The following is a 27,098-nucleotide window of genomic DNA, read 5'->3' as shown; positions in this document are numbered from 1 at the left end:
TTCTGCCCCCGACAGGTTAACATGACTTCCCACCTTCCAATCTTGTTCCAGGAATGATGTGCCCGTACCAAGGAATACCCGAATTGAATTTTAAATGTAGTTCATAAACCAATTCAACCTCGAAAAAACAGTGAGCGGATCCACAGGAGCTATTATTTGTTTAATCCTAGTTTCTTCAAGATCCCCATGGACACAGGATCAAAATTTGGATGCTTGGCGACTGGCACGTACGTATTTATGGCAATTGCAGTGTCCCAGGGGTCATGTGATCCCCTTTTGTGACCTCCTGACCAGCAAAGTCAATGAGGAAGCCAGATTCATTTAACAACCATGTGACTAACTTAACAACTGCATTGACTCACTTAACAAGCTGTGTCAAGAAAGGTCGTAAAAAGGGGCCAAAACTCACTTAAGAAATCTCTCGCTTAGCGACATACATTTGGTCCTTGATTGTGGTTGTAACAAGAGGGTTACCTTATACATTCATTTAGCGACCATTCAAAGTCAGCTACAAAACTGAAACTTGGGTTACCGCCATCGTCACGTGTCCTTTTCCTGTTGCTTCTCCTGCCACCTTTCCCCTTCCTTCCTCTTCCCCCCCCCCTATTTTTAGACTGTGACCCGCAGGGAGGCAGGAAGCCTAGCTTCATATTTATTTATTATTTTCCTTCCCTGACCTGCTCAGGCTTATAATTCAAACTCCTTTCTAGATGATTATCACCTCCAGCCTGTGAATACATTTGGCGGAGGAATTGGAATAGACCGGCTTCCCCACTTGCAGTCTGTCGGAGGATGTAAATCCATAGCTCTCATCTGCTTGATATTTGCAAATTGTTTTTGAATGGGACTCGTATATCATTATTTCTTCCCCTGAATCACCCAACCTTGTTTCTGGGAGATGCTAAATGGCGGGGAGGGGGGGGCGGTCTGAGGGGAGGGGACAAAAAGGTAAGGATGGTTCCTGTGACCACCTGAAGGGAGGGCAAGAAGCAATGGATGGAGATTAATCAAGGAGAGAACCATCAAGGAGATAATTTCCTGATAGTCCAAACAATTAACCAGTGGAACGGCTTGCCTCCAGAAGTTGTGGGTGCTCCATCACTGGACAACCACTTGTCTGAAATGGTCAGGGCAGGGGTGTCAAACTCAATTTCATTGAGGGCCACATCAGCATTGAGGTTGCCCTCAGGGGGCTGGGTGGGTACGGCCAGGGTGGGCGTGGCCTACTGGGTGGGCGTGGCCAGAGTGCGTATGGCCTACTGGGTGGGCGTGGCCAGCTCTACATCGTTCGCATCAAGGGTGCCTATGCGGGCCTGGGCAGGAGTGGGACAGATCTGAGGGTCTCTGGCAGAAGGAGGGTCTCTGGGCCAGGGCCAAGGCAGCGGGGGCCGTTCCCTCACTGTTTCCAGGATGGCTTCGTGGGCCGCATGAAACCACTTCGTGGGCTGGATCCAGCCCCCAGGCCTTGTGTTTGACATGTCTGGTCTAGGGTCTCCTGCTTGAGTAGGGGGTTGTATGAGAAAAAGGGGAAGACTTCAATTACACAATCACACCTGCCATGAGGAGAGAAGAGTTATCTATCTGTCTGTCTGTCTGTCTGTCTGTCTGTCTGTCTGTCTGTCTATCTGTCTATCTGTCTATCTGTCTGTCTATCTATCTATCTATCTATCTATCTATCTATCTATCTATCTATCTATCTATCTATCTATCTATCATCTATCTATCTATCCACATATACCCATATACCCATACAAACACACTATGTGTGTGTGTGTGCGTGTATAAAACTGAACATCGGAGAACCCAGCCAGCAAACTCTTGACCTTGACCAGAACACTGGTTCATAAAACTTAGCAGTAGGAGCTCAGGATGTTACTAGACTTTCCATCTCAGTCTAAAAGGTATGTTTGGGAAACTCCTCCTAAAATATGCAGCCAACAGGATGGGCGGCTGCCGCCTTTTCTCACATAGTGTACTGTGTTTCTAACTTATGTGGTGGTGCTGACGGGAAATATGTCTCATGGAGACGTGGAAGAAAACGTCCATGCTGGGTTTAGCCCTTGAGCAGCGGAATCCTCTACAATGGCTGTTCTCACGTTCCTTTATTTGTAGGCAGTCCTGACGTTATGGCTGTAATGGAAACTGCCCATTTTGTCCTAAGTTGTGACAGTTGTCAAGCAGGTCAACCAAATGATCGATCTGACTTTATTACCGTTTTTTGTGACAGTCATCAAGTGGACGAAATGTTCTCTATGGGTTGATTTTACTGGAAATGGGAAATACAGGCTGGTTTCTGGCAAAAATCTCGTAAAACCCAGTCACGTGACCACAGGATGCTGCAAACGCAAGCCGGTTGGTAAGCATCCAAAATGTGGTCACGACTGTGAAGAGGAGCAGCAGCCATCAGAACTTGAACCCCGGGGAGACCTATCGTAACATTGACGAGTTGCTAAGCGAACCGTGGTAAGTCGAGGACTCCCTTTATAAGATGTTCAAGGAAAATCTCAGTCATCCAGCTTGTCCCAAAGGTGCTTTTTCAAAAGGCAATGGAACTTGGTTTTTTTTGTCCTTGAAAACATTTCTCTTCTCATCCAAGAAGCTTCTTCAGTTCTGACTGAATGGTGGAGAATGGAAGGATGAGAAGAGAAACGTCTTTGAGCAAAAACAAAGAAAGTTCAGTTGCCTTTTGAAAAAAGCATCGGTGGGACTACCGTTTTAGAGTTATGTCCTTTTTTTTCAGGAATACATCCACCTTTCACCTCTGTAGCCATTCCCTCCCTCGTAGCCTCTGAGCTTTTCACCAACCAGGTCCAGAGAAATCTTAAGATTTGATTGCTGCCAAAAACTGTTGGTGCCAGAAATAATAGCTGTTACAAGGCTGTGCCTTAGTTTCATCGGCTTTGATTGCGCTGTTTTGCATCAGTTGTGCTGCTATGGTTCCCTATACAGCAATCAGGACCGTTGGCCTGAAGTGGTTCATACATTTCATAAATAAATAACAATTGCTTGGTTAAAAGATTACCCCGGACCCAAGTCAGCTCTGTAGGTGAGGCTGAACTCAACTTAGATTTCTCTGCTGCTAATCCAGTATCTTCAGTCCCCTCTCATGTTGGAATTGTGAAAGGGGGATGTGCGCAGCAGTTCACACTCATCAAGTGCTGCAGGTCAGGAATGAATGAAAGATGCTGTTGACAGCAGCTTGGCTGCAACACAGGTTTTGTTGCCCTTACAAGGGAAAGATGCTTTCCTTCTAGAAAAGGACCTGCTTTAATAATAAATGTGGTTTAGGATCCAATCTGGCTTGGTTTAGTCTTCCGAGCTTTCAGATTTGTGTTGAAACCCATCAATCAGGAAACTTCTCTCTCTGCAGAATGTCTGCTTTGGGCTATTCTGTGAGCCGAGGACTTGGCAGTGCAAGGAAACAAGAGCCAACGGCAACAACCCAATCAACAATTCATAAAGAGCCTTGGTGGAGCAGTGGGCTAATGCCTCCTTAAGTAACACCAGCTGCCTGCAATTAGTGCAGGTTCGAGTCCCACCAGGCTCAAGGTTGACTCAGCCTTCCATCCTTCCGAGGTAGGTAAAATGAGGACCCAGATTGTTGGGGGCAATTAAGCTGACTTTGTAATAATGCCGCTTGGGAGGTGTGTGAAAGCCCTAATAAGCAGGCATATACATAGAATGAAGGCTACTGCTAAGTTTGTAAGCCGCCCTGAGTCTTCGGAGAAGGGCGGGATATAAATGGATTAAAATAAATAAATAAAAAAACTAAAAACCCCCACACAACCAGGGGCCACATAAATACTATGCATAGAATAGTCCAAAGCACACATTTTGGCGAGAGAGAAGTTCCCTGAGGATCCAACATGCGTTCAAAAGCTCGGAAGACTAAGCCTCAGGTACCAGTGACTGACCCAGATTGGATCCTGCAACATTATCTGGGGACGCCTTCATTCCTGGTTTAGGTTGGTCAATTTCCAGTAGTAAACATCCCACTCTGATATCCTTTTACGACATTAAGTGCTCATACGTCTTCTACTTAAAATCAAAGCAAGGCAAAACAATTCTTACCTAGGGAAAATATTTCCCACAGCAGCACACCGAAGGACCAGACATCACTCTGAGTTGTGTAAGTTTTGTCAAAAATTGCTTCTGGAGCCATCCATTTCAGGGGCAGCCTGGCCTGGGAAAGGAAAGAAGCACAAGGTTGGTGTGTCATCCAAGATGGACGGTCAGGCAAGTGTACATTGTTGTGTGTTACAGTGCAAACTCAACCCCTCTTGTATTTGCTTGTCACATTGTGATGCAAGTTAAAAAAAGGTGGAGCTTGTGTTGCAATGCTGGGATGTGCACTGTATTATTTTACTGTAGATCAGGGGTCTCCAACCTTGGCAACTTTAAGACTTGTGGACTTCGACTCCCAGAATTCCTCAGCCAGCTTTGCTGGCTGAGGAATTCTGGGAGTCGAAGTCCACAAGTTTTAAAGTTGCCAAGGTTGAGGACCCCTGTTTTAGATGGTATTCTCATGATTAGGAAAGAAGACCTAGTTGTGTCACCAATCTGAACTGGATATTAAATACGTTGATCAAAGCATGTGTATCCTATTCAATATCACAGGGGTGGGGGAGGTGGGGAGCAGGGATGATTAACATTTGTGATTAATGATGTCAAAGGAGGTCAGATGTCAGGCCCCAAGAATCAAGAGCGAAACATAAGAGTTATTTCTGGGCAGTTTCCCTTATTGTTCTCCACCTATAGACAGAATCTTGCCAGTCTAAAGCAACTATCTGCTTAACTACAGATATACTTTGGAACTGCCAGAGAGGAACCATTTCAACCCTCTTCCTTGCTGATTAAACTTTCCAAGCTCCTCTGCCTCTTTGCCCCATGGAAATCAGCCCCTCCCTGCTAGGAACCCAACCCACATTCCACCCCATGATGGGCACAATTAGGAAAAGGGTCTTACAACACCCAGCCCCATACTTACATCCCCTTTCCGCACATAATCAGGATCTTTGTATATATCTCTGGCCAATCCAAAATCGCAAATCTTCACCACGTTATTTTGAGAAAGAAGGATGTTCCTGGCAGCCAAATCTCTGTGTATGCACTGGAATAAAAAAAAAAAGAAATAGAAGGAAATCAGGAAAAACAAACAAACAACCAATGACCTTTATCTATTACCGAGGAAAGATGGTGGCCTGAAAAAGCTCAAGTGGGTGTCTCTGACTGTTCAACTGGAGCCCTGGCCATTTTCATTGGTGCCACAGATAAAATGGGATGTGCTGAGATCGCATGCCTGTGGACAATATCTTGACCTTTTGATTCTCTACTTCCAAGGATGTCCCTGTTCATTTCTGCAATTTAAAGTTCTCTGGTGTCATATGACATCTTAGAGAACAGGTAAATTTTGACTATGGGTTTGTGGAAGATCAAGTGCTGTGTGATGTTCCACAAGCATTAAACCTGGCATGTTTCCTAAGAGTCCAGAATGGGGTGGTTGGATACTGTGGAACAAGTGGTCTATGGAGATTCTCAGTCATCCAGCTGATGGTTGTTCCAAAGATCCCTTTTCAAAAGATGGTTGGGCTTTGTTTTTCCTAGAAGATGTTCCATTTCTCATCCAAGAAGCTTCTCCTAACTTGTGGAACACGTTAGGAGTAGACCTACCTATAGCTGGGTGTTATTTTTTGTGTACGTTTTAGTACTTCCTTGGTTTCTGAATCCCTAAAGGTAAAGTAAAGGTAAAGGTTCCCCCGCTAGTCGTTTCGGACTCTAGGGGTTGGTGCTTGTCTCCGTTTCAAAGCCGAAGAGCCAGCGCTTGTCCGAGGACGTCTCCGTGGTCATGTGGCCGGCATGACTAGATGCCAAAGGCGCACGGAACACTGTTACCTTCCCACTGTAGGGGTCCCTATTTTTCTACTTGCCTTTTTACGTGCTTTCGAACTGCTAGGTTGGCAGAAGCTGGGACGAGTAACAGGCACTCACTCTGTCATGCGGCACTCAGGATTCGACCCACCAAACTGCCGACCTTCTGATCGACAAGCTCAGCGTCCTAACCCACTGAGCCACCGCGTCCCTATGAAGCACTAAAACCTTTCCAAGGAATAAATACCTTCAAAGGGCTCCTTTGATACCTCCATATATAAAACAGGATTCTATTTTGCTAATTAAATTTTTATCACAACTTCTGAATCTCATTCCATTACATCCAACTAATGGTTATATAAATAGGTTTTCCCAATACTTATTAGGTCTCGTCTGAATCTGAAGAATAGAACTCCAGTTGTTCTACTGCTGCTTTCTTGGAAATGTTGGATGGCATTAAAAAAAAGGTCACCCATAATAATAAAGCACTAGAAATAACAAGAGGAATATCAGGGTCATGCCCAAAATGGTTCTAGATGATCATTGGCTGGCTGGGTGTCTAATAGCCCAATAAATGAACTTATAATGATTGAGATGAGGTTCCCAAGCCCATTTTAGTTTAGGCCAGTATAGTGTTTCTCAACTTGGCATCTGTCAAGATGTATAGAGTAGGCTGCAATATCCTGTATTTCCTAGTCAGGTTTTCTGTTGCTTAGAAATCTGAGTGTTGAGATCCATACATCTGGGATTTTGTGACATGCGGGAAACACTAATTTAACTTGTTCTGTGAACCCAGCCATCATTTTTGACACCTCTTGCAACGAGACTTACTTTTCTTGAGGCCAGAAACTCCATGCCTTTAGCTACCTGGAAGCTGTAGCATATCAAGTCCTCCAAAGTCAGAGGCCGCTTGTAAAGATCTTCGGCATCTAGGACAAAGCAATGGATGATCTGAGCCAGGGATGCAAAGGAGCATTTTTGCAGAAAGACCCACCTACTTAGGATGACCGGAGATCTGTACTGAGGTCTCCTCCAGTCCTGCGATTGTATATTCTGTGTCCACAAAAAAGGCTAATGTAGCAAGCTCAAAGCTTCAAAATCAGATAGCCCATCTTTGCTAAGAATATGACCAAGAGGATGTGAAGGCTTTTTAATTTCCTCCAACTTGCTCACACATTCGCAGATGGACCAGCCCTGGTGTAGACCAGAAGGAGACAGAATTGGAACTTCAAAGAGACCAGAAAGTGGGTTGATGGGTGTTCACTGACCTTCTTCTTCTGAATCAGAATCTGTGTAACTCTTGTCTTCAACAAATCCGGAGCTGGCAGAACTGCCCGTGCTGGCCACGCTTTCCAGACGCCTCTTAATTAGCTCGGTTAAGTCACTTATCGACTCCTTCAATCCTTTCTCTGAGCAGTCTGAATTTTCTGGTGACTAGGGATGAAAAAAGAGCTCTTGAAGAAGCCTGTTATTACTCACTGGGTGGGTTCAAACAACATGCTTAAACAGGAGACCTAGGTTCACAAAAGGAATTGGCAGTTTTTGCATTACAGGCTATGTCCATTTAACTGAGTCACGGTTTGCTCATAGCTCATAAATCAAGCTAGCACCACACTGCACCGTCTTCAAACCGCACCATCCATTTTTCATCTGCTAGCCACAACTTCATTAAGCATGAGGGCAAAATCCCCAAAAGGATTAATCTTTCATTTTGCATAAAAGTCTCCCTAAGGATCTCCTGCTTGAGCAGGGGGCTGGACTAGAAGATCTCCAAGGTCCCTTCCAGTTGTATTCCGATGCTGATTCCAATGTGTAAGAAATGAACATACATGGTTGAATTTGGTCCCTGTAACTCTTCTGCTCCACCAGTTGCATTGGCTGTTGGTCTGCTTCTGGGTGCAATTCAAGGGGTTGGTAGTCACTTTTAAAGCCCTACATTGCCTGGGTCCAGGTTACTTGGGGGACCATCTCACCCCATTGGGATTGGCCCGTCCTATTTGTGCCAGCAGAGTAGGCACGCTGAGGATCCCACCAGCCTGATTATTCCAGCTGGAGGGATGCAGGAGGAGAGCCTCCTCTGCTGTTGCTCCTGCCCTCTGGAACATCTCCCCCACCACAAGTAAGATTCGCTCCAACCCTCCTGACACAAAGAAGAGAAGGTCAACTTATTCTCCAAAGCACCAGGAGGTAAATCGAGAAACAATGAATGGAAACTAATCAAGGAGAGAAGCGACCTGGAATTGAGGAGAAACTTCCTAACAGTGAGGACAATCAACCAGTGGAACAGCTTGCCTCCAGAAGTTGTGGGTGCTCCATCACTGGAGGTTTTCAAGAAGAGACTGGACAATCATTTATCTGAAATGGTATAGAGTCTTCTGCTTGAGCAGGGGGCTGGACTAGAAGACCTCCAAGGTCTCTTCCAACTCTGCTATTCTGTTATGCTGCCAATTGGCTCAGGGTTCCAATCACATTGGGGGTAGTTGATTGATGAACAACAGATCCCACGTCCCTCCCATGCTACTTTTAATTGCGTTGCAGTGTTTGACTTGTCGTACTAACTTGTTTACGTTTTTAGTTTATCTTCTACGATTGTAAGCCACCCAAAGTTAACTTGAGGTTAGATGGGCAGCTAATAAATTTTACAAACGAACAAACAAGTTGACTCAGACCCAATCCTCACTTGGGCAAGAAATAGAACCCTTTTCCATCTGAAGTTTTTCAAAGGAGGGGCATATAATTTACCTTGCATATAATGAAGTCCCCTCGTTTCCCTCTCAGGTAATTAGACAGATTTCCATACTTGCAATATTCTACAATGACCATCAGAGGACCTGCAGACATGATCAAAAGGAAGTTCACAAAATGGTAACACATGGGAACATTGTAGGAATAAGCAAAAGCTAGTAAACATCTCTCTTGCAAGCACAGAAGGAAATGGGCAATGGATAAAAGAAGTAGGTCAGAAAACGGGCCAGGAAGTCACACACACACACACACACACACACACACACACACACACACACACACTCACTGGCTAATGGCCATATTTTCTGGTTAATGGGACAGACACCGGATTTTACTTGCTGATGGGTGATTGTGCAGATGTTAGACTGCTCCCTGCTATCCCTGTTAGCCACTAAAGGTCTTACAGTTTGTCTCTCCATCCTTCTGAACATGCCTCCTCGCCCCACTAATAGCAGTTATGTGATTCATTAGCACCATTAGTTGCCATCAAAGACACCACCGTTTCCATTAATCAAGAGACTAATGTCAGAGCTTAGCTTACATATGAGAGCTGTTTAGCTTTGGCCATTCAAGACATGGTTGCCTCTGAAGAAGCAACACAACAGAATGTTACGCAGAAAGTTGGGTAGGTTAAGGATCATGGATGTCTTCAAGCTTGAAATGATTTTGTTAAAAAGAACAAGCTCTGCCTCTTTGGGGCACACCTGCAACATTGCAACGGACCATGCTGAGCTCTTGGGAAGCAAATGAGATATAAATATAATCCTCTCCTCTCCTCCCTTCCCTTCCTCTCCTCTCCTCTCCTCTCCTCTCCTCTCCTCTCCTCTCCTCTCCTCTCCTCTCCTCTCCTCTCCTCTCCTCTCCTCTCCTCCCTCTCCCCTTGTCTTGTCTTGTCTTGTCTCCTCCCCTCCCCTCCTGGCCTCCCCTCCCCTCCCCTCCTCCCCCTCTAATGTTGACAAGAACTTGCTTTTCCAACGGTGGTCAGCAGAGATCCAATAACCCCCTTGGTGATGCCAAGATCAAAGCCAACATGTATTTATTCTTTCATGTATTTATTTCTGCACTGCCTCGGAACATCGTGACTCAGGATGGTTTACATAATAAATCAAAGCAAATCAGTTGCAGCCAGAGTTCCAAAGGCAGCTCAGGTTTACCGTCTGCCCCCAAAATTCTGTTTGAGGAAGACGGTTGTTCCACTTGACAAAAAGGTGGCTCACCTTGATTCTAGTGGTAAAAGGAACTTCTAGAATGGGGTCATCAGGGCTGAGGATCTTCCCATCCCTGTGCTATCGCAAAGACTTAAAGGTCTCTTTTTGGTGGCTTCAAGTCAGTCTTGGTTGGTAGTGACTGCCTGGATTAATCCCTGGAGTTTTCTTGGCAAGAATTCAGAGGAGGCTTGCTATTGCCTCCTTCCTAGGGTTGAGAGTAACTGACTGGAGTAATGTCAGCCAACTGGTTTTGTATCTAAGGCAGGACAAAAACTCATAGTCTCCTGGGCTCTAGCCCAATGCCTTAAGTACCACGCCAAATCGAGTCCTCAAATGTGTTATAAAGAAATGACAGCAGGTAGCAGCCAGGAAATCTTTCCTGGAAATCCTCCTATGCAGATTAGGAGGTTCAAAAGAAATTGATGGCCAATCCTATCCAAAGCAACATAGCAATAGCACTTAGACTTACTGTATATACCACGTCACAGGGCTTTGCAGCCCTCTCTAAGTCGTTTACAGAGTCGGCCTGTTGCCCCCAACAATCCGGGTCCTCATTTTACCGACCTTGGAAGGATGGAAGGCAGAGTCAACCTTGAGCCGGTCAGGATTGAACTCCTGGCAGTTGGCAGAGTTAGCCTGCAAATACTGCATTCTCACCACTGTGTCATCAGGGCTCATGTCCACCATGGTCATATCCATCTCACCAAAAGGATCACGTTCAACTGCAGAGCTGTTTAACTATTTATTTACTAAAATTTGTACAATGCCCAAATCCCAGCAAATTGTGTCTCCCGCCACATTCTACCCATGTCACATCCAACCAATATTTCAAAGGAATGATCTGGAGTCACGTGGTAGTTGTATGGGAAAAGATTGACAGCCCATCTGTCGCAAAGCCTAGTTTTCTTCTTGTTTTTCTTCTTATAGGAGAAAAAAGCTCAGCTCCCTGAAATCATGTGTATTTTTTTTTGCTTTTTCCCATTAGCAAATTGTCCATCATTAGGGGTGTCCAACCTGAGCCCCAAGGCTTCACATAAAGCCTGAACCTGCAAAGTCAGTTGCCAAATTGGAATTTAAAATGTGATAGGTAGGGAAATGATTAAATGCACGCCCGGAGAATCTTTTCCACATAAACATCAAATCTAGTTTATGTTCTTTTCATTTTGACTATTGCAGAATGCATCTTACATTGCATAAGCCAAGTGCAGCCTGAGGCATGGAAAAAAAAAACTCTGGTTACCTTATCTAGCTGATATTTTGATTCTCATTTCTTTGGTTTGCTCTGCTTCCTCCCTTGCACTTACCCTATTTTGCTTTTTGAATGTAACTTATATAAAACTCAGTGCCAAGTCTTTCCTAACATGGTGATTTTAGTGGAACTGCATTTAATGCTAATCATCGATGCTTACTTTCTCCTATTTTGGCCAATCAAAAGCCACAATAGCTGCTGCTTTATGTCCTTGTTTTTCTAATCATTTTGCATGATAAATTAAAAGTAATTTTTCCTGCATTCTAAATCCTTTATGAGTGAAAATCACCATCGAGACCATGACTTTAATTAAACATATCCTGCAAAGATTTTGGGAACGCCCCAAGGATTCTTGTTGGTGGTGGCAAGATGAAGGAGAAAACAAGATTTTGCACTGACGCCCCCACCCCCACCCCCCAAAGAAATTCAGCTGAGGTTTCTCAAAATAAAGTATCTTGGTGTCCATATATTTTCTTATCATATCTTGGTGTGCAAAGAAGAGCAACAAAGATGATCAGGGGTCTGGAGGCTAAACTATATGATGATTGAGGGAACCAGGTATATGTTTAGTCGAACAAAGAGAAGGATTAGGGGTAACATGCTAGCTGTTTTCCAGTACAGTCACAGAAAAGAGGGGGTTGACTTATTCCCCAAAGTACCTGAGGTCAGGACAAGAAGCAATGGGTAGAAGATCATTAAAGAGAGAAGCAACCAAGAACTAAGGAGAAATTTCCTGACAGTGAGAACAATTAATCAGTGGAATGGCTTGCCTCCAGAAGCTATGGGTGCTTCATCACTGGAGATTTTTAAGAAGAGATTGGACAACCATTTGTCTGAAATGGTATAGGGTCTCCTGCTTGAGCAGGGGGCTGGACTTCCAGCCCTATGATTCTATGCTGTTCTGTACCAGCCTGCTACCGGCCCTGCAGAAAAGGCAGGGACAACCCCTTTTACAAGAAGGCAAGAGGCTGGAATTAAGCCTGCCAAATTTATTGATACAAAAACAAACAAGACACGAACCAAGAAATAGGAGCTTTCCAAGCGGTTGCCTTCAGCAAACCAGCCCTCCCACGCATTCCCCTTTTATACAGTTTAGGGCATGGCTTCTCTCTGCCTCCTTCCGAGGTGCCCCATTGCCTTCCTCTGTTTACTCCTGATTGACTGCCTCCTGCGTCGGGCGTCCTTGAACAGGGCCAGCTGTGGGTCATCTTCATCCACGCTGTCAGGCTCACACAGCTGTGTCTTTGTCGTGACCAGGTGGGAGGGGCCTGGCTGAGGGCTCTCATCAGCAAGCTCTTCAACACCCCCTTCCTCCTCCTCTGAGTCTTCCGACCCAACTGCCGAACCCACAGGCTGACCCTGAATCACAACATATGCTCTACATCCTACCTTTCTTCTCCTCTAGAGTTACCAACTTTGCACAGGACAAAGGAGTCCATTGTAGCTAGGCATGCAATGTACCTGTATTCCACGACTCACTTCTTGGTAGAAAGTAATTAGAGGTACTCCCTGCCACCCACCAAGAAAAAACAACAACACCCGGTTGGAATAGCAAGTCAGCCCTCTAACTTGGGCCATTCCTCCTGTTTACTTCCAACATTATAATGCCATTGCCTGCCAACGTTGTCTAAAGCTATCATTTTGAAAAGGAAAATCATGTCGGGGAGAAAAAGAAAAATTATCATTACACACCTCCGTTCTAGTCTAACAGCGGGGAATCCCAGTTCGGTCTATCTGTAGAAAGTTTCTACATATTTGAAGAAACGGAGATTAAAAGAATCTGCTGCACAGAATGCAATTGTCCCACGGCCGCTTTCTCTGCAGCACTGTTTACCCAGCTGGATCTTGACTACATCGTGAGATGTTCATTCAGGTGCAGCGAGCCTCATAAATGCTTTATGAATGCTTCGTAAACAACGGGGGCTGCATTTTTATGGCGCTGTGTTCTGCCTGAGCTTCTTGGATAGAAAAAATGGTATGTGTGTGTGTTTATGTGCGTGCCACAAGGAAACATATGCTCGCCTCCAAATACTTGCGGTTGCTTAGTTCTACTAAATCTTCCAACTGCAGCGTCTTTGAGGGTATCCTGAACAAATTATTTTAATCCTAGACACACTTTTGCTTTCCAGTACAGAAAGTGCAGAAGCCAATCTGTGCAAACTGGGCAAAATCCTGTGTGAATTAAGATATATATTCAGTGGTGGGATTCAAGCATGTGAATAACCGGTTCTCGGTGTGGATGTCGCTTCCGGAAGTCCATTCTGGGCCTGGGCAACAAAAAAATTAGCTACCGGTTCTGCCGAAGTGGTGCGAACCAGCTGAATCCCACTACTGTGTATATTATATCTTGATATATATCATGATTCAGACAGGATTTTGTGAATTTGTGATATATATATATATATATATATATATATATATATATATATATATATATATATATATATGTATATATATATATATATATGCCGTGGTGGCACAGTGTTCAGAATGCAGCATTGACTGGTTAGGGTTAGGGTTGACTCAGCCTTCTATCTTTCTGAGGTTGGTAAAGTGAGGACCCAGATTGCTGGGGGCAAGATGCTGGCTCAGTAAACTGCCTAGAGAGGGCTGTAAAGCACTGCGAATCAGCATAGAGGTCCAGTGCGGAGGAAGAAATAATAATAATAAAAAATATTAGACTGTGCAGAAACGGACAGACTTACTTTGAGATTGAAAGAAAAAGAAGAAACAGAATATTTTCAGACTTGGGACTTATTTTACCAATGGTTGGAGAAACGAACTAGGGATTAGGAATTTAATTTGTATTAGTGAATGATGAACTCAGGCAACATGTTTGTTGAATAAGCACTGTTGAATTGTATTAAAAAATCAATAAAAACTTAAATTAAAAAAGTCTAGTGCTATTGCTAGTTTCCCTGCTTTTCCCATTTCCTTCCTTCCTTCCTTCCTTCCTTCCTTCCTTCCTTCCTTCCTTCCTTCCTTCCTTCCTTCCTTCCTTCCTTCCTCCCTCCCTCCCTCCCTCCCTCCTTTTTCTTCCTACTTGAACTGTGGTGGAGCAGTGGTGAGAATGCAGTATTGCAGGCAAACTCTGCCCACTGCCAGGAGTTCGATCCTGATGGGCTCAAGGTTGACTCAGCCTTCCATCCTTCCAAAGTTGGTAAAATGAGGACCCAGATTGTTGGGGGCCATAGGCTGACTCTGTAAACCACTCACAGAGGGCTGTAAAGCCTTGTGAGATGGTATATAAGTCTAAGTGCTATTGCAATAAGGAAGGTCTATCAGAAAAAAATAGCACGGGCTTCTGACTTTCGCCTAGATAGGCCATCTTGTGTTTTCTATATCTTAGGGAGTTTTAATTTGCTGTGGGAGGTGTAGTCCAGAACAACTGGATGGCAGCCAATTGCATCCCTGCCCTGGATTACATGCAAGAAATCTTTCTGGTGCAGTTGAGGTCACACATCACCTGAATGTGGTTTAATTCACCACCTATAGGAAGAATCCTCAATTCAGTACAGGTTTGAGGACTAATGTCTAAGTTCTACCTTAGTCATTGAAGCTCCTGGGTGATTTGGGGCTAATTACTCTTTCTCAGCCCAACCCACCTTGCAATTGTGGGGAAAATTGAAGGGGGAAGGTGCTTCAGATATGTTCGTTGCCTTGAGTTATTTGTAAAAATAATAAAGGCGGAATACAAATAAAAGTAAATAAAAATTAATATGAAAAGTTTGGGTTTTGTCTCAGGTTGCAGAACCAAGGAATCAGCTAACACTCACCTCCAGGCTTGGTACAAGCCCCCAGTAGGTTGACCACATTTAGATGATGTCCAATATGGATCAGGATCTTCAGTTCTGACATCAGGGCCTTGCACTCGTTGGTCGTTGCACACTCTGCTTGAGAAAGAGGACACAAGCATCTTTACACAACAGGATATCAGGAAGAGGAAGAGTCACAGGAAGAGTCGAATCCTGTTTATGTTTGAAAGGGAAGCAAACACCACCATGGGGAAAAACAAAGGACGCCCTGATCTCTTTTAGGGTCTCTGGGTATTATTTCTCATCAGATAAGGCACAATTTCCTGCCTTGATCTTCTCAAAGGTTCTTATCTGCAAGGAGAAGTTGAGCTGTTTTGGAAAACCTTCTCTGCTCCCAATTTCCTGCTAGGATAGCACAGTAGAATGATGACCATGTCAACAGTCAAAGTTCTAAAAGTTGCTGCTGCTTTTTGTCCTCCAGAGGTCTATATAATCTGGGTGGATGGAGATACCCAAAGCATTTAGATCAAAGGAGAGACTTGGTTTTAGGGGTTGTCTTGAAGATCAGGATGATCAATCATTCATAAGGTGGATTAAGACTCAATCTTGGTGGAAAGGGGCACCAATTTCATCCATTGCTTGAATTTTATTAATTATTGCTAATACAGTCCCGTAGTGTTTTACACTACAGTTTGGCTTCTCTTCATTTACTCTTGAATTAAATCTCCTTCACTGCATTCCATTGACATGATTAATTTTCTTTCTTCTCCATTCAAGTTTACAGTTCAGTACTACCATCCAGAAGCATTTTGGGATTCCATCCAAGGCTTTGAAAGACTAAATGCAGGCTCAGGAACTGAAGTTGGGTATGTCTACTAGCAAGAGATGGCCATAATAGTGCAACTTAATTAAGCAAAGGGAGGAGGCCATTTCAAAATGGAAGGATATGAAGAACGATTTCAGGAATTGGGTATGTCTAGTCTAGTGAAAAGAAGGACTAAGGGTGACATGATAGCAGTCTTCCAATATCTAAGGAGCTGCCAGAAAGATGAGGGGGTCAACCTATTCTCCAAAGCACCAGAAGGCAAGAAAACAGACAGTGGATGGAGACTAATCAAGGAGGAAAGCAACTTAAAATTAAGAGAAACTTCCTAACAGTGAGAACAATTAACCAGTGGAACAGCTTGCCTCCAGAAGTTGTGGATGTTCCATCACTGGAGGCTTTTAAGAAGAAACTGGACAGCCATTTGTCTGGAATGATAGAGGGTCTCCTTCTTGAGCAGGGGGTTAGACTAGAAGACCTCCAAAGTCCTTTTCAATTCTGTTATTCTATTTTACTCTTTTGGTTTCTGGCATGTTTCTTTAACTCTGTCTCTCATCCTCTTTATCTCTTTCTCTCTTTAGATGTTTCTCCTTGACTGTCTCCTTCTCTCCATGCAGGAAACTTGAACAAATTGCTCTTTTTTTCACTTGTAGGGAAAATTGCTTACTTGAAAATGGCCTTTGAAATTAGATCAAATCAGGCTGAACTCAGGCTGAGGCGTGCACCAATTATACACCTGTTCTGGGATTTAAAATATTAGCACTTAATAATTCTGGCAACATCATCCCACAATAGCTCAGTTCCTCACAATAAGGATTGTTCATACTAATGGCTTCCAGGAAAGAGCTAGGGACAACAGCTGCTGAGAACTGCTATTTTCCTTGGAAACGTTTCTCAAACAATTCATATATTTGGCAAGTTGTAGGATGACTTTTTCCAGCGTTCTTCCATGTGGGATGGTTCCAAAGCGTGGAGAAATATGTGGGAAGCAGCCTTGAAAATAGTACTAAATGGAGAATAGTGGCTATTCCTGATGGTCTTGGAAGAAAAATTGAGTGTTCGAAGAAATTTGGATTGTACATAAAAGGATAACAGAATAAGGGAGTTGGAAGGGAGATTGGAGGTCTTCTAGTCCAACCCACTGCTCAGGCAGGAAATCCTATGCCATTCCAAACAAATGACTGTCCAGTCTCTTCTTAAAAGCCTGCACAACGTCTGGAGGCAGGCTGTTCCACTGCTTAGTTGTTCTCATTGTCAGGAAGTTTCTCCTTAGTTCCAGGTTGCTTCTCTCCTTGATTAGTTTCCATCCGTGGCTTCTTGTCCTGCCTTCAGGGGCTTTGGAGAATAAATTGACCACGCTCTTCTTTGTGACAGCCTCTTAGATATTGGATATTAGATAAGGATGAGGAGATAACTGACCACAGTCGGGGAATCAGAATAGAGCTGGAAGGAACCTCGGAGGTCTTGTAGTCCATCCCCCTGCTCAAGCAGGAGACCCTATGCCACAGGTCTGCATCCCGTGGCTCCGGAGCCGCATGCGGCTCTTTCAGCCATCTCCTGTGGCTCTCAAGTCTTCTGCTATGTGTAGTCCAAAAAAAAAAAGTGGGACTAAAAAAGTTCAGCCAATCAATTCAAATATGCAGGGTAGGTGCATATCTTGCCTTGGCTCCACTCTTCAGTCAAACCCTGTTCTGCGCATGTACGCGCATGCGCACACAATTTTTGCGGCTCCCAGTATTTCCTTTTGTGAGGGAACCGGTTCCGAGTGGCTCTTTCACTGTTTCAGGTTGCTGACCCCTGCCCTATGCCATTTCATTTGTGCTAATATCTAGAGGTATTGAGTTGTGAAGCAAAAGAGGCACTAAACATAACCAACCATAAGGTTTGGCAGTGAAGGAAGACATCAGCCCATCCCTCACCTAGTTAGACAAAAGTCCACAATATATTTTAAAACCTACTATTCCAAGCAATTGCTATGCTAAATGGCGTACTTATTCATCGAGTATCTGTAGAGAGAACTGGTGTGCAAATGTCATTAGTTGATGCCAGGTGGCTCACACCTTCTCACTGGAAAGAAAATAAATTCTTTTGTGTTGGGAAGGTTTGCATTCCTCATCTGCTTTCTTAGCACAATTTCTTTCTACTTTTTTTTTAAAAAATACTTTAATATCAAGGCATTTTGACAACTAGAAATTCATCCACATGAGTAGAAAAGATATACACCTTGGGCCAGGGGTGTCAAACTCAATTTCATTGAGGGCCGCATCAGCATTGCGGTTGCCCTCAGGGGGCCGGGTGGGTGTGGCCTGGGTGGGCATGGCCTACTGGGTGGGTGTGGCTAGAGTGCGTATGGCCTACTGGGTGGGCGTGGCCAGCTCTACATCCTTCGCATGGGCCTGGGCAGGAGTGGGACAGATCTGAGGGTCTCTGGCAGGAGGAGGATCTCTGGGCCAGGGCCAAGGCAGTGGGGGCCGTTCCCTCACTGTTTCCAGGATGGCTTTGCGGGCCGCATGAAACCACTTCACGGGCCGGATCTGGCCCCCGGGCCTTGTGTTTGACATGTCTGCCTTGGGCTGATCAACTCTCACTCACTGTATGCTAAGCTTCCATGCTAAGCTAGATTTTTTTTAACATGGTCTCCTGCCTTGGGCAGGGGGTTGGACTAGAAGATCTCAAAGGTCCCTTCCCGCTCTGTGATTAATAAACAAAAGGATACATATTCCAGTTGCACTCGCTTTGCCCAATCTCTCTTTGTGTTGATGGAGCATGTTGCAAATGAGAACATAACTCTGGTTGGGTGAATGTATTGATAACATCTAACTTAGTGTTGCTGGCTGGGGAATTCTGGGAGTTGAAGTCCACCTATCTTCAAGTTGCCAAGGTTGAGAAATAGATCTAATCTCTGACATGCCGAAATTAAACCTGGACCTTGTGTGTGCAGATCCTGTTCATTTCCACTGAGTCAGGCCCACACTTGTGTGCCTCCTGGAGAAGCTTTACACATAGGCATCCTTGGTGGCTAACTCAACAAGATCCTCCATGTTGGCCTTCTGGACATTGACCTGTACAATCCATCTCTGACAAGGGCCCAGGCAATGTCGTTTCATCATGTCAGAAGTTCAAAGCTAGAGATTTGAGAGTTATAACTGGACTTGGGATCAATTTCAATACAGATGGTTTGGAGGTTCCAGCACCTGCCTGAGAACACTAAAACCAATCCTAAACCAAAGTCTGCCTGAATGCCATTATGGTACCTGGCCGCATGTCACCTGCCATTCCATCTTATTTACATGTTGGTTTGGGAAGAGGCAAAAAGCAGCGAGTCGGGGCAATAGAAGGGGAAAACTGTATCAGTGGGTGCTCTTAAATGGAGATCCTGTTTAGGATGCCTTCCTGGCCTGGTTACCATGATGAGGACCCTAGGAAGTTAGAGGGTGGATGTGTCCAGTCTCAAAATACGTCACCTGAGCGCAAACTACCTGTTCTGTCTCCCTGGGACGATGTCTTCCTGACGTACCTCCTTTCTGCGTGCATGGCTTCAGTTGAAGCATTGAACTTAACAGAACAACAGAGTTGGAAAGGGACCTTGGAGGTCTTCTAGTCCAACTCAAGCAGGAGACACTACACCATTCCAGACAAATGGCTGTCCAGTCTCTTCTTAAAATGGAACACCCACAGCTTCTGAAGGACAGTCGTTCCGCTAGTTAATTGTTTTCACTGTTAGGAAACATCTCCTTAGTTCTAGGTTGCTTCTCTTCTTTCCATCCACTGTTTCTTGTCTGCCTTCAGGGGCTTTGGAGAATAGGCTGACCCCCTCATCTTTGTGGCAGCCCCTTAAATATTGGAACACTGCTATCATGTCATCCCTTCAGACTTCAGCCCTCCCCCAATATTTTTAATTATGAAAAACTCTTGCATAGGTTCCCAAAAAACCACAGCTGTATATTCTTTTTAAAATGTGGCAATGCTGATGTTAGCTCCCCCATTGAAAGAAACTGAAAACCTGGGATGAAAAGATTTTTGGCTGAAATATGAGAGAAGAAGAAACTGCTTTGTATTTGTCTCGATGAAGGGTGAAGCCATTTCTTCATATATCTTTTCTTCTTTATGTCTTTTCCTTTCCCCCTTTTTTCTCTGTACACTTTTTATTTTTTTTATTCTTAGTTTGGGTTAGGTTTTTATCTTTGTATTTGTATACCGCAACAAAAACTCCAGTAAGGGAGAATATTTGTAGCTCAGGGTTGAAATGAGGGATCCTTGCTGGTCTCTGAGCTTGGTTGTTTTCTTGCAGACGTTTCATGACCCAACTAGCTAAGATCATCAGTTCTAGGGTTGACTAGTTGACTAGCACTGACGATGTCAACTAGTTTGGATAATGAAACATCTGCAAGAAAACAACAAAGCTCAGAATGCAATAAGGTAGGTAAAGGAAAAGGTTCCCCTGCACATGCGTGCTAGTCGTTTCCAACTCTAGGGGCCGGTGCTCATCTCCGTTTCAAAGCCGAAGAGCCAGCGCTTGTCCGAGGACGTCTCCGTGGTCATGTGGCCGGCATGACTAGACGCCAAAGACGCACGGAACGCTGTTACCTTCCCACCGAAGTGGTCCCTATTTTTCTACTTGCATTTTTACGTGCTTTCGAAGTGCTAGGTTGGCAGAAGCTGGGACGAGTAACAGGCGCTCACTCTGCTACGCGGCACTCGGGATTCGACCCGCCAAACTGCCGACCTTCTGACTGACAAGCTCAGCGTCCTAACCCACTGAGCCACCGCGTCCCTTCAGAATGCAATAAAAGTTATTATTAAAAACTGAGAGCGACTGAAAAACAACGCAGCCAAATCAGGCAGGATGCTCAAGGCTGCAACTATAGGGACCAAAGTGTCGTAGGCCAGGTGGGCCACCCCACTCCAGAATCACCGTAGGGAGGAGAGAGGGAAGAGGAATAAACGAAACACCATCCTTCCTTGTTCCGTTTTCAACTGTGATGTTTCTGAAACCTTCCCTAGCAACACAACCAGCTTTGGTTTTTAGAAGGAACCGTTGAGGAGTTTGAGAGAAGTGTACCTTTAAGCATTTTAACAGCCACTGTTTTGCAGGTTGAAGATTTATCTATGCCAAAAGCAGACGCTTCCACCACTTTGCCAAAAGCACCATGACCCAGAGTTTTACCTAGAGAAGCAAGAGGAAAGAGTGAGCCAGGCCAGCACCCACAAAACACCAAGCACTGAAGAGAAGCAAAAGGGTCTAGGATAGGGTTAGGCAACCTCGGCTCTTTTATGACTCATGGACTTCAACTCCCAGAATTCCTGAGTCAGCACTCAGGAATTCTGGGAGTTGAAGTCCATGAGTCATAAAAGAACCGAGGTTGCCTACCCCTGGTCTAGGACAACTCGCCACGGCCAAACCCGCCACGAGACAGCTCACCGTGGCCAACTCACCATGGGACAGGAGTTACACTAAAATTGGAGAAATGGTGAAATAGGCTCATTAGAGAAAAGCTGCCCAAGGAGGGACGAAATGAAATGTGAATGACAAAAATTAAACTACTTTTCAAAGTTACTTTCAATCCTTAAATTGGATTATTGAATTGTCCTGGGCAAGTTATCCCAGAGGGAGTTTGCCACGGTGCGTTGTCCTGTTCTGAAGCAACGTTCGGCGTAGAGAGACCTGCTTTGCAACACCCCAGTTCTTAGCATAAGAGAAGCTTGTTCTGCCAAGACGGACTTTGCAGAATGAAAGAGTTTTCTCTAATTCCACTTGTTTTGCACAATTTATTGTTTATTCCCCCTCCCCACCCTCTCTCTGTTTTGCAGCATTGATTCTCGCTTTTGCAGAAATAACCCCTGACATATTTTTTTTCCTGAGGACGTCTCACTTTCAAATATAAATCTCTAATCATGCTGGGGAAAAGGAAATCATCCTTGTTTATCCAAAGACGGAAGGAAGGAAAGATTGTGATATAAACATCATTAGGATGTAAACATCACAACATCCAGGCGTTCTTGCCTTTTGTTCCTTTCCCCAGCCTTATTTTTCATTACTCTATATTTTAATTTTGAGATTGGGTTGATCGTTCCCTGCTGTTTTATGCATTTTTAATAGATTGCATAATAAAATGTATTTTTTTTAAAAAAATAAATGGAGATGATTATTAGATTATGGAAGCCAATGACACGGCAGGATGCTTTTCCCCAAATTTCTTAGTCAAAAAATGCTTTCAATATTTCTTTTGGAAGGTTCATCAGTATAATTTTGTAACCAAACTGATTTTTTTTCCCAGAAAAGGAAGGGAGGAAGGATGCTCAGAAAGATGGATTCTGCTCCCAAGAGTCCAGCATGTACCTTCCTTGAATTTGCAAAGAATTGCCATATTGACATTAAAAGTCTATGCAAGAGAATCATCCATTTCTTTTCTTTTTTTTTTGCAGAATGTCAGCATTCCAATAACATGCAGCAGAAACCTCTGCATCACGTGCTAGAACATATGTATAAACTGAACCGAGTTTATAAACATATGAAATAATACAAGATTAAAACACAGAGCGGAAAAATACACAAAATCAAAAAGGTTCATACATTGCAGGGAACATATAAAACAGAATCATTTCCAGAATTCAGAAGAGGTTGCAATATTGCGCCTTGCTGGAAAGCTTGCATCCCTCAACCTTTACTATTCAGTTAAATGATTTTGTTTTTAATCCTCCTCTTTTTCTTCCTCCTACCAAAGATTGGTCATTAGGCAGATCCAGATTGTTTTCACATAGACTGGGAAGAGGTAAATTTGTGGGTCAAATCTAAAAATATTAAGGAAGCTTAATGATGGGAAAGTATTATAGCAAGTGGACATTTCATTGAGAAGTAGTGGATCTTCTAACAACAGAGACTGTTGAGTTGGATAAAATCCCGGGATTAATGTTTGTGTGTCTCAGTTAGTGAACTACAAATGACTGTGAAGTGATTTCCAGCCTTTTGCACTCTGCAGAATATTATGGGATTTGGAGATACTTCATCAAAACTTCACGGCCTATATAAGGTTCACTCAGGCCGGCAAGCGTGACGTTTGATTTATGAATACATGGATTGTTCACCAAGGTAACAGGCTGAATTTGTGCTTGAAACAAAAAACCAATTGGACCCACAAACATTTCATTAAAAAAAGAGAAGTGGGCAATGAAGCCAGGTGATGCAAGTAGTCCTTGACTTATCACTATAGTTGAGCCCAAGATTATGGTCCTAAATCATGGTGGTCATTAAGCAGGTTACCATATGGCTATTTTTGCAGAAGCCATTAAGCAAATGCCAGAGATATTATTAAGCAGATATTATTGTTTTCCTCATTGGATGTTTTTTTCCCCCGTGAAACTGAAAGTAAATGCTCGAAACTGGCAAAAAAAAAGAAAGAAAATTGTGGTCATGTGACTATGGGATGCTGCAAACCACCATAAATGAGAGTTGGTTGCCAAGCACCCAAAATGCAATCATGTGACTGTAGTGTGTGGGTGGGTGTGTGGGTGGGGGGTAGGGGAGGGTGCCAGAACTTTTAAACTGGGTTATAAGTAGTTCTGGGAACATTTGTCATAACTTTGAACGGTTGCCACGCAGATGGTTGTTAAGTGAGGACTACCCATATGAAATAGACAGGCAGTCCTTGACTTACAACCATTCATTTAGTGACAGTTCAAAGTACAACAGTACTGAAAAAAAAGTGACTTATGATCATTTTTCACACGACAGTTGCAGCATCCCCAGGGTCACATGATCAAAATCCAGATGTTTGGCAACTGGCTCATATTTATGACGGTCGCAGTGCCCCTGGGTCACGTGATCCCCTTTTGAAACCTTTGGACAAGCAAAGCCAATGGGGAAGCCAGATTCACTTAACAACCTGGTTACTAACTTAACAGCTGCAGTGATTCACTTAACAACTGTGGCAAGAGAAATCATAAAATGGGGCGAAATTTACTTTACAAATGTCTCATTTAGCAACAGAAATTTTGGGCTCAATTGTGGTCATAAGTCAAGGACTCCCTGCACTTTGTCATCTCTATTTCATTATCCCTGCCAATGATTAGCTCTAGCAGGGAGCATGGAAAGCAATTTCCTTCCATTTCCTTCCAGGCAGTGATGGGGGGGGGTCTAACAAATCTGGTGAATGTTCTGCACGAAGCCGAAGACATTCATTAGACAGAGACAGATGAAGCCGTCTCTTTCAGATGCTTTGGGATGACAATTTCCATCATCACTCATGCAAAACATCTGGAAGTCATCTAGATGATCACCCCTCCCGTAAACAATGGATCCGAATCTTTATCAAGCCGAATCCGATGACGTACAAATGGACTTTTAGCTGTCAAATCCATCCCAGATGTGTTCAGTGCAACTGCAAATTGCCAGCCAGCAGAGTCATTAAGAATTCTTGGCAAGGTGACTTAGGCAGTAATCCAGCACTATTCAAGGTCGGGTCTAGGACAACTTGGCTCAGCCAACTTGGCACGGCCAACTCACTGTAGCCAACTCGCTGAGGCCAGCTCACTGTGGGACAATTTGCCACAGGACAAGAGTTATATTAAGGCCAAAGAAATGGAATAGAATCATTAAAGAAAGGATGGAAACGGAGGGACAAAATGGAAATGCGAAGGACAAAAGCTAAAATAATGTTTTAATTATTTTAACTACTTCAATTGTTGAATTGTCCTGCGGTGAATTGTCCAGTTGGCTGCAGCGAGTTGGCCATGCCAAGTTGTCCCATTCCATTCAAGGTCACCCAACAACACAGAAGCTTGCCCAGGTCCCACCTACCCAGCCGCAGCCGATCCCTCGGAAACTCCCATTTGCTGCTGTCATAAGGAAGACGTTCGCACTGCTCATCCAGGGGCATCTCCTCTGGATCCATGATGATGGACAGATATCCAGTTTTAATATCGGTGGCATCTGGCTGAAAGAAAAAAAAAGAAACTCCCTAAGATCAGAATTGGAAGAAGAAAAAGATGGATGAAGCCAACGAACATGGAACGAGGCGAGAAGACAGAAGCTTCATCGCCACAAAGGTCTGAGCCAAGGTGCCCCTTCTTCCTCCTAAGGAGCATGAAAACCATTTTCTGCTCCTTTTCATTCACCAGCCTGTATTCTTTTCACACTTGCCTGGATGTATAGAACTCTGGTGCTGGAGAAGACTCCTGCGAGTCCCTTGGACTGCAAGGCGATCAAACCGGTCAGTCCTAGAGGAGATCAACCCTGACTGCTCTTTAGAAGGCCAGATCCTGAAGTTGAAACTCAAACACTTTGGCCACCTAATGAGAAGGAAGGACTCACTGGAGAAGAGCCTAATGCTGGGAAAGATTGAGGGCAATAGAAGAAGGGGACGACAGAGAATGAGGTGGCTGGATGCAGTCACTGAAGAAGTAGGTGTGAGCCTAAATGGACTCCAGAAGATGGTAGAGGACAGGAAGGCCTGGAGGAACGTTGTCCATGGGGTTCGCGATGACTTCGCAACTAACAACAACAACATAGATACTGTATGGGCTTGCCTAGTCATCTGTAGCAAGTTAAATGGATTTCCAGGCAACTGGACATCACTTTCACTTTCACTCTGCTGCTGACATAGCCAGGAATTGATACCATTGAACGAAGATTAGGAAAATGATGTGTTAGGGAAATGAGTCCCTGGCAACCTATTAAGCAAGCAGAGATGTAGAATTCCCACTTGGGTGACAGCCCTCTTCCACTCTCTTGTACCCCCATGGTTTTTACGGTTGGGCAGAACTTTCAGAAGTGGTACAGATTGTCCTCGACGTACGACCACAACTACGTCCAAACTTTCTGTTGCTAAGTGAGATATTTGTTAAGTGAATTTTGCCTCATTTTACCACCTTTCTTGCCACGGCTATTAAGTGAATCACTGCAATTGTTACATTAGTAACCCTGTGGCTGAGTGAATCTGGCTTCCCTATTGACTTGGCTTGTCAGAAGGTCGCCAAAGGGGATCACATGATCCTGGAACACTGCGACCGTCGTAAACATGAGTCAGTTGCCAAGCGTCCGAATGTTGATGTTGTGATCGTGGGGATGCTGCAATGGTTGTAAGCGTGAAAAAGGATCACAAGTCACTTTTTTTCAGTGCAGTTGTGGCTTCAAATGGTCACTGAATGAATGGTCTACAGCAGCGTTTCCCAACCTTAGGAACCTATGCTGGCTGGGGAATTCTGGGAGTTGAAGTCCACGCATCTTCAAGTTCCTAAGGTTGGGAAACACTGGTCTACAGGACTCCCTGGACTTACAAAAATGTGAGAGATGGACAAACTAGCTCTGTTTGAATCATCAAAGTAGCCATGTCTTTCTCCCCCCCTCTGGAACTGCATGACTTAGGAACTGCTTCCAGCTGACTCTGCAGGACTAAGCAGCTGTAGGTGAATGAAGATTTTTCTCTGTCGTTCCAGGAGCCAAGAGGGTGGATAGGCAGCAAAGGCTGTAAAGAGCTCCTCCGAAAGAAAAAGTTTTCTTAAAACTTTATTTTATTTTTATTTTAACCATCTGGCCCTTTTTCAACCTTGCCATTTTAAAACCTACTTTTAACCCATTTTTAACCTATTTTTAAACCTGTCGTTCGTGGCACTGTAGAAGTTGACCACTGAATCACTTTAGTTCTCTTAGCATCCAAGCTCGTTCATTTCTAAGCCTTAGACGTGAGGATCCCCTTACTTTTCTGAGTTTCCGTATGAAGAGAGTCAGGAGGAGCCAAAAGAGAGTGGCTGCCAGGCCAGTGCAAACCAGGATGATCACTTCTATGTTGGACTTTTCTTCAGAGCCTGAAAAAGACACGCATGAGAAGGTTTCAGCTCAAGATCCATTGACCCGCCACGCCATCAAGCTTCACTTGCAATAAACCATGCGTGTGTTGGAGAGCTTTCGGTTGCTTAACAACAGTTAAAAATGATGGGGTTTGTAGTCGGAGTATAAATGCTGTTCTCACCTTCTATTTTAATAAATGCCCGGGTGCTGTCTTGACCCATCTCGTTGATCGCTTGGCATTCATAATGACCCTCGTCATCCTTTTTCACTCGTTCAATCACCAAAGTATTGTTTTCCATGGAAATTCCTGGAAGAGGGAAGGGGAGGAAGACAGAGAGGAAAAAAGGAATATTATTTTCCATCATATTCTAAAAAGGTAAAGGTAAAGGTTCCCCCGCACATGCGTGCTAGTCGTTTCCGACTCTAGGGGCCCGGTGCTCATCTCCGTTTCAAAGCCGAAGAGCCAGCGCTTGTCCGAGGACGTCTCCGTGGTCATGTGGCCGGCATGATTAGACGCCAGAGGCGCATGGAACGCTGTTACCTTCCCACCGTAGTGATCCCTATTTTTCTACTTGCATTTTTTTACGTGCTTTTGAACTGCTAGGTTGGCAGAAGCTGGGATGAGTAACAGGCGCTCAACTCTGTTATGCGGCACTCGGGATTC

The 27,098-nt window shown here is 44.2% G+C and overlaps 1 protein-coding gene across 1 annotated transcript in view; it reads right to left on the bottom strand.

Annotated features, from left to right (window-relative positions):
- The window catches only part of LOC310646116 (vascular endothelial growth factor receptor kdr-like), a 201,589-nt gene that overhangs the window by 23,720 nt on the left and 150,771 nt on the right, over positions 1–27,098 (bottom strand). Inside the window, exons 15-24 of the mRNA XM_083372361.1 lie at positions 26,616–26,741; positions 26,345–26,451; positions 24,446–24,581; positions 20,711–20,815; positions 14,847–14,963; positions 8,611–8,699; positions 7,137–7,302; positions 6,700–6,797; positions 4,988–5,110; positions 4,072–4,183 (exon numbers count right to left, since the gene is read on the bottom strand). Of these exons, the coding sequence (XP_083228487.1) occupies positions 4,072–4,183; positions 4,988–5,110; positions 6,700–6,797; positions 7,137–7,302; positions 8,611–8,699; positions 14,847–14,963; positions 20,711–20,815; positions 24,446–24,581; positions 26,345–26,451; positions 26,616–26,741 (1,179 nt within the window). The remainder of the gene's footprint in view (positions 1–4,071; positions 4,184–4,987; positions 5,111–6,699; positions 6,798–7,136; positions 7,303–8,610; positions 8,700–14,846; positions 14,964–20,710; positions 20,816–24,445; positions 24,582–26,344; positions 26,452–26,615; positions 26,742–27,098) is intronic.

This window comes from Vipera ursinii (genome assembly GCF_947247035.1).
Source record: "Vipera ursinii genome assembly, chromosome: 12".
Lineage (NCBI taxonomy): Eukaryota > Metazoa > Chordata > Lepidosauria > Squamata > Viperidae > Vipera > Vipera ursinii.
The sequence above is the reverse complement of the archived record's forward strand: the minus strand, read 5'-3'. Positions and strand labels throughout refer to the sequence as shown.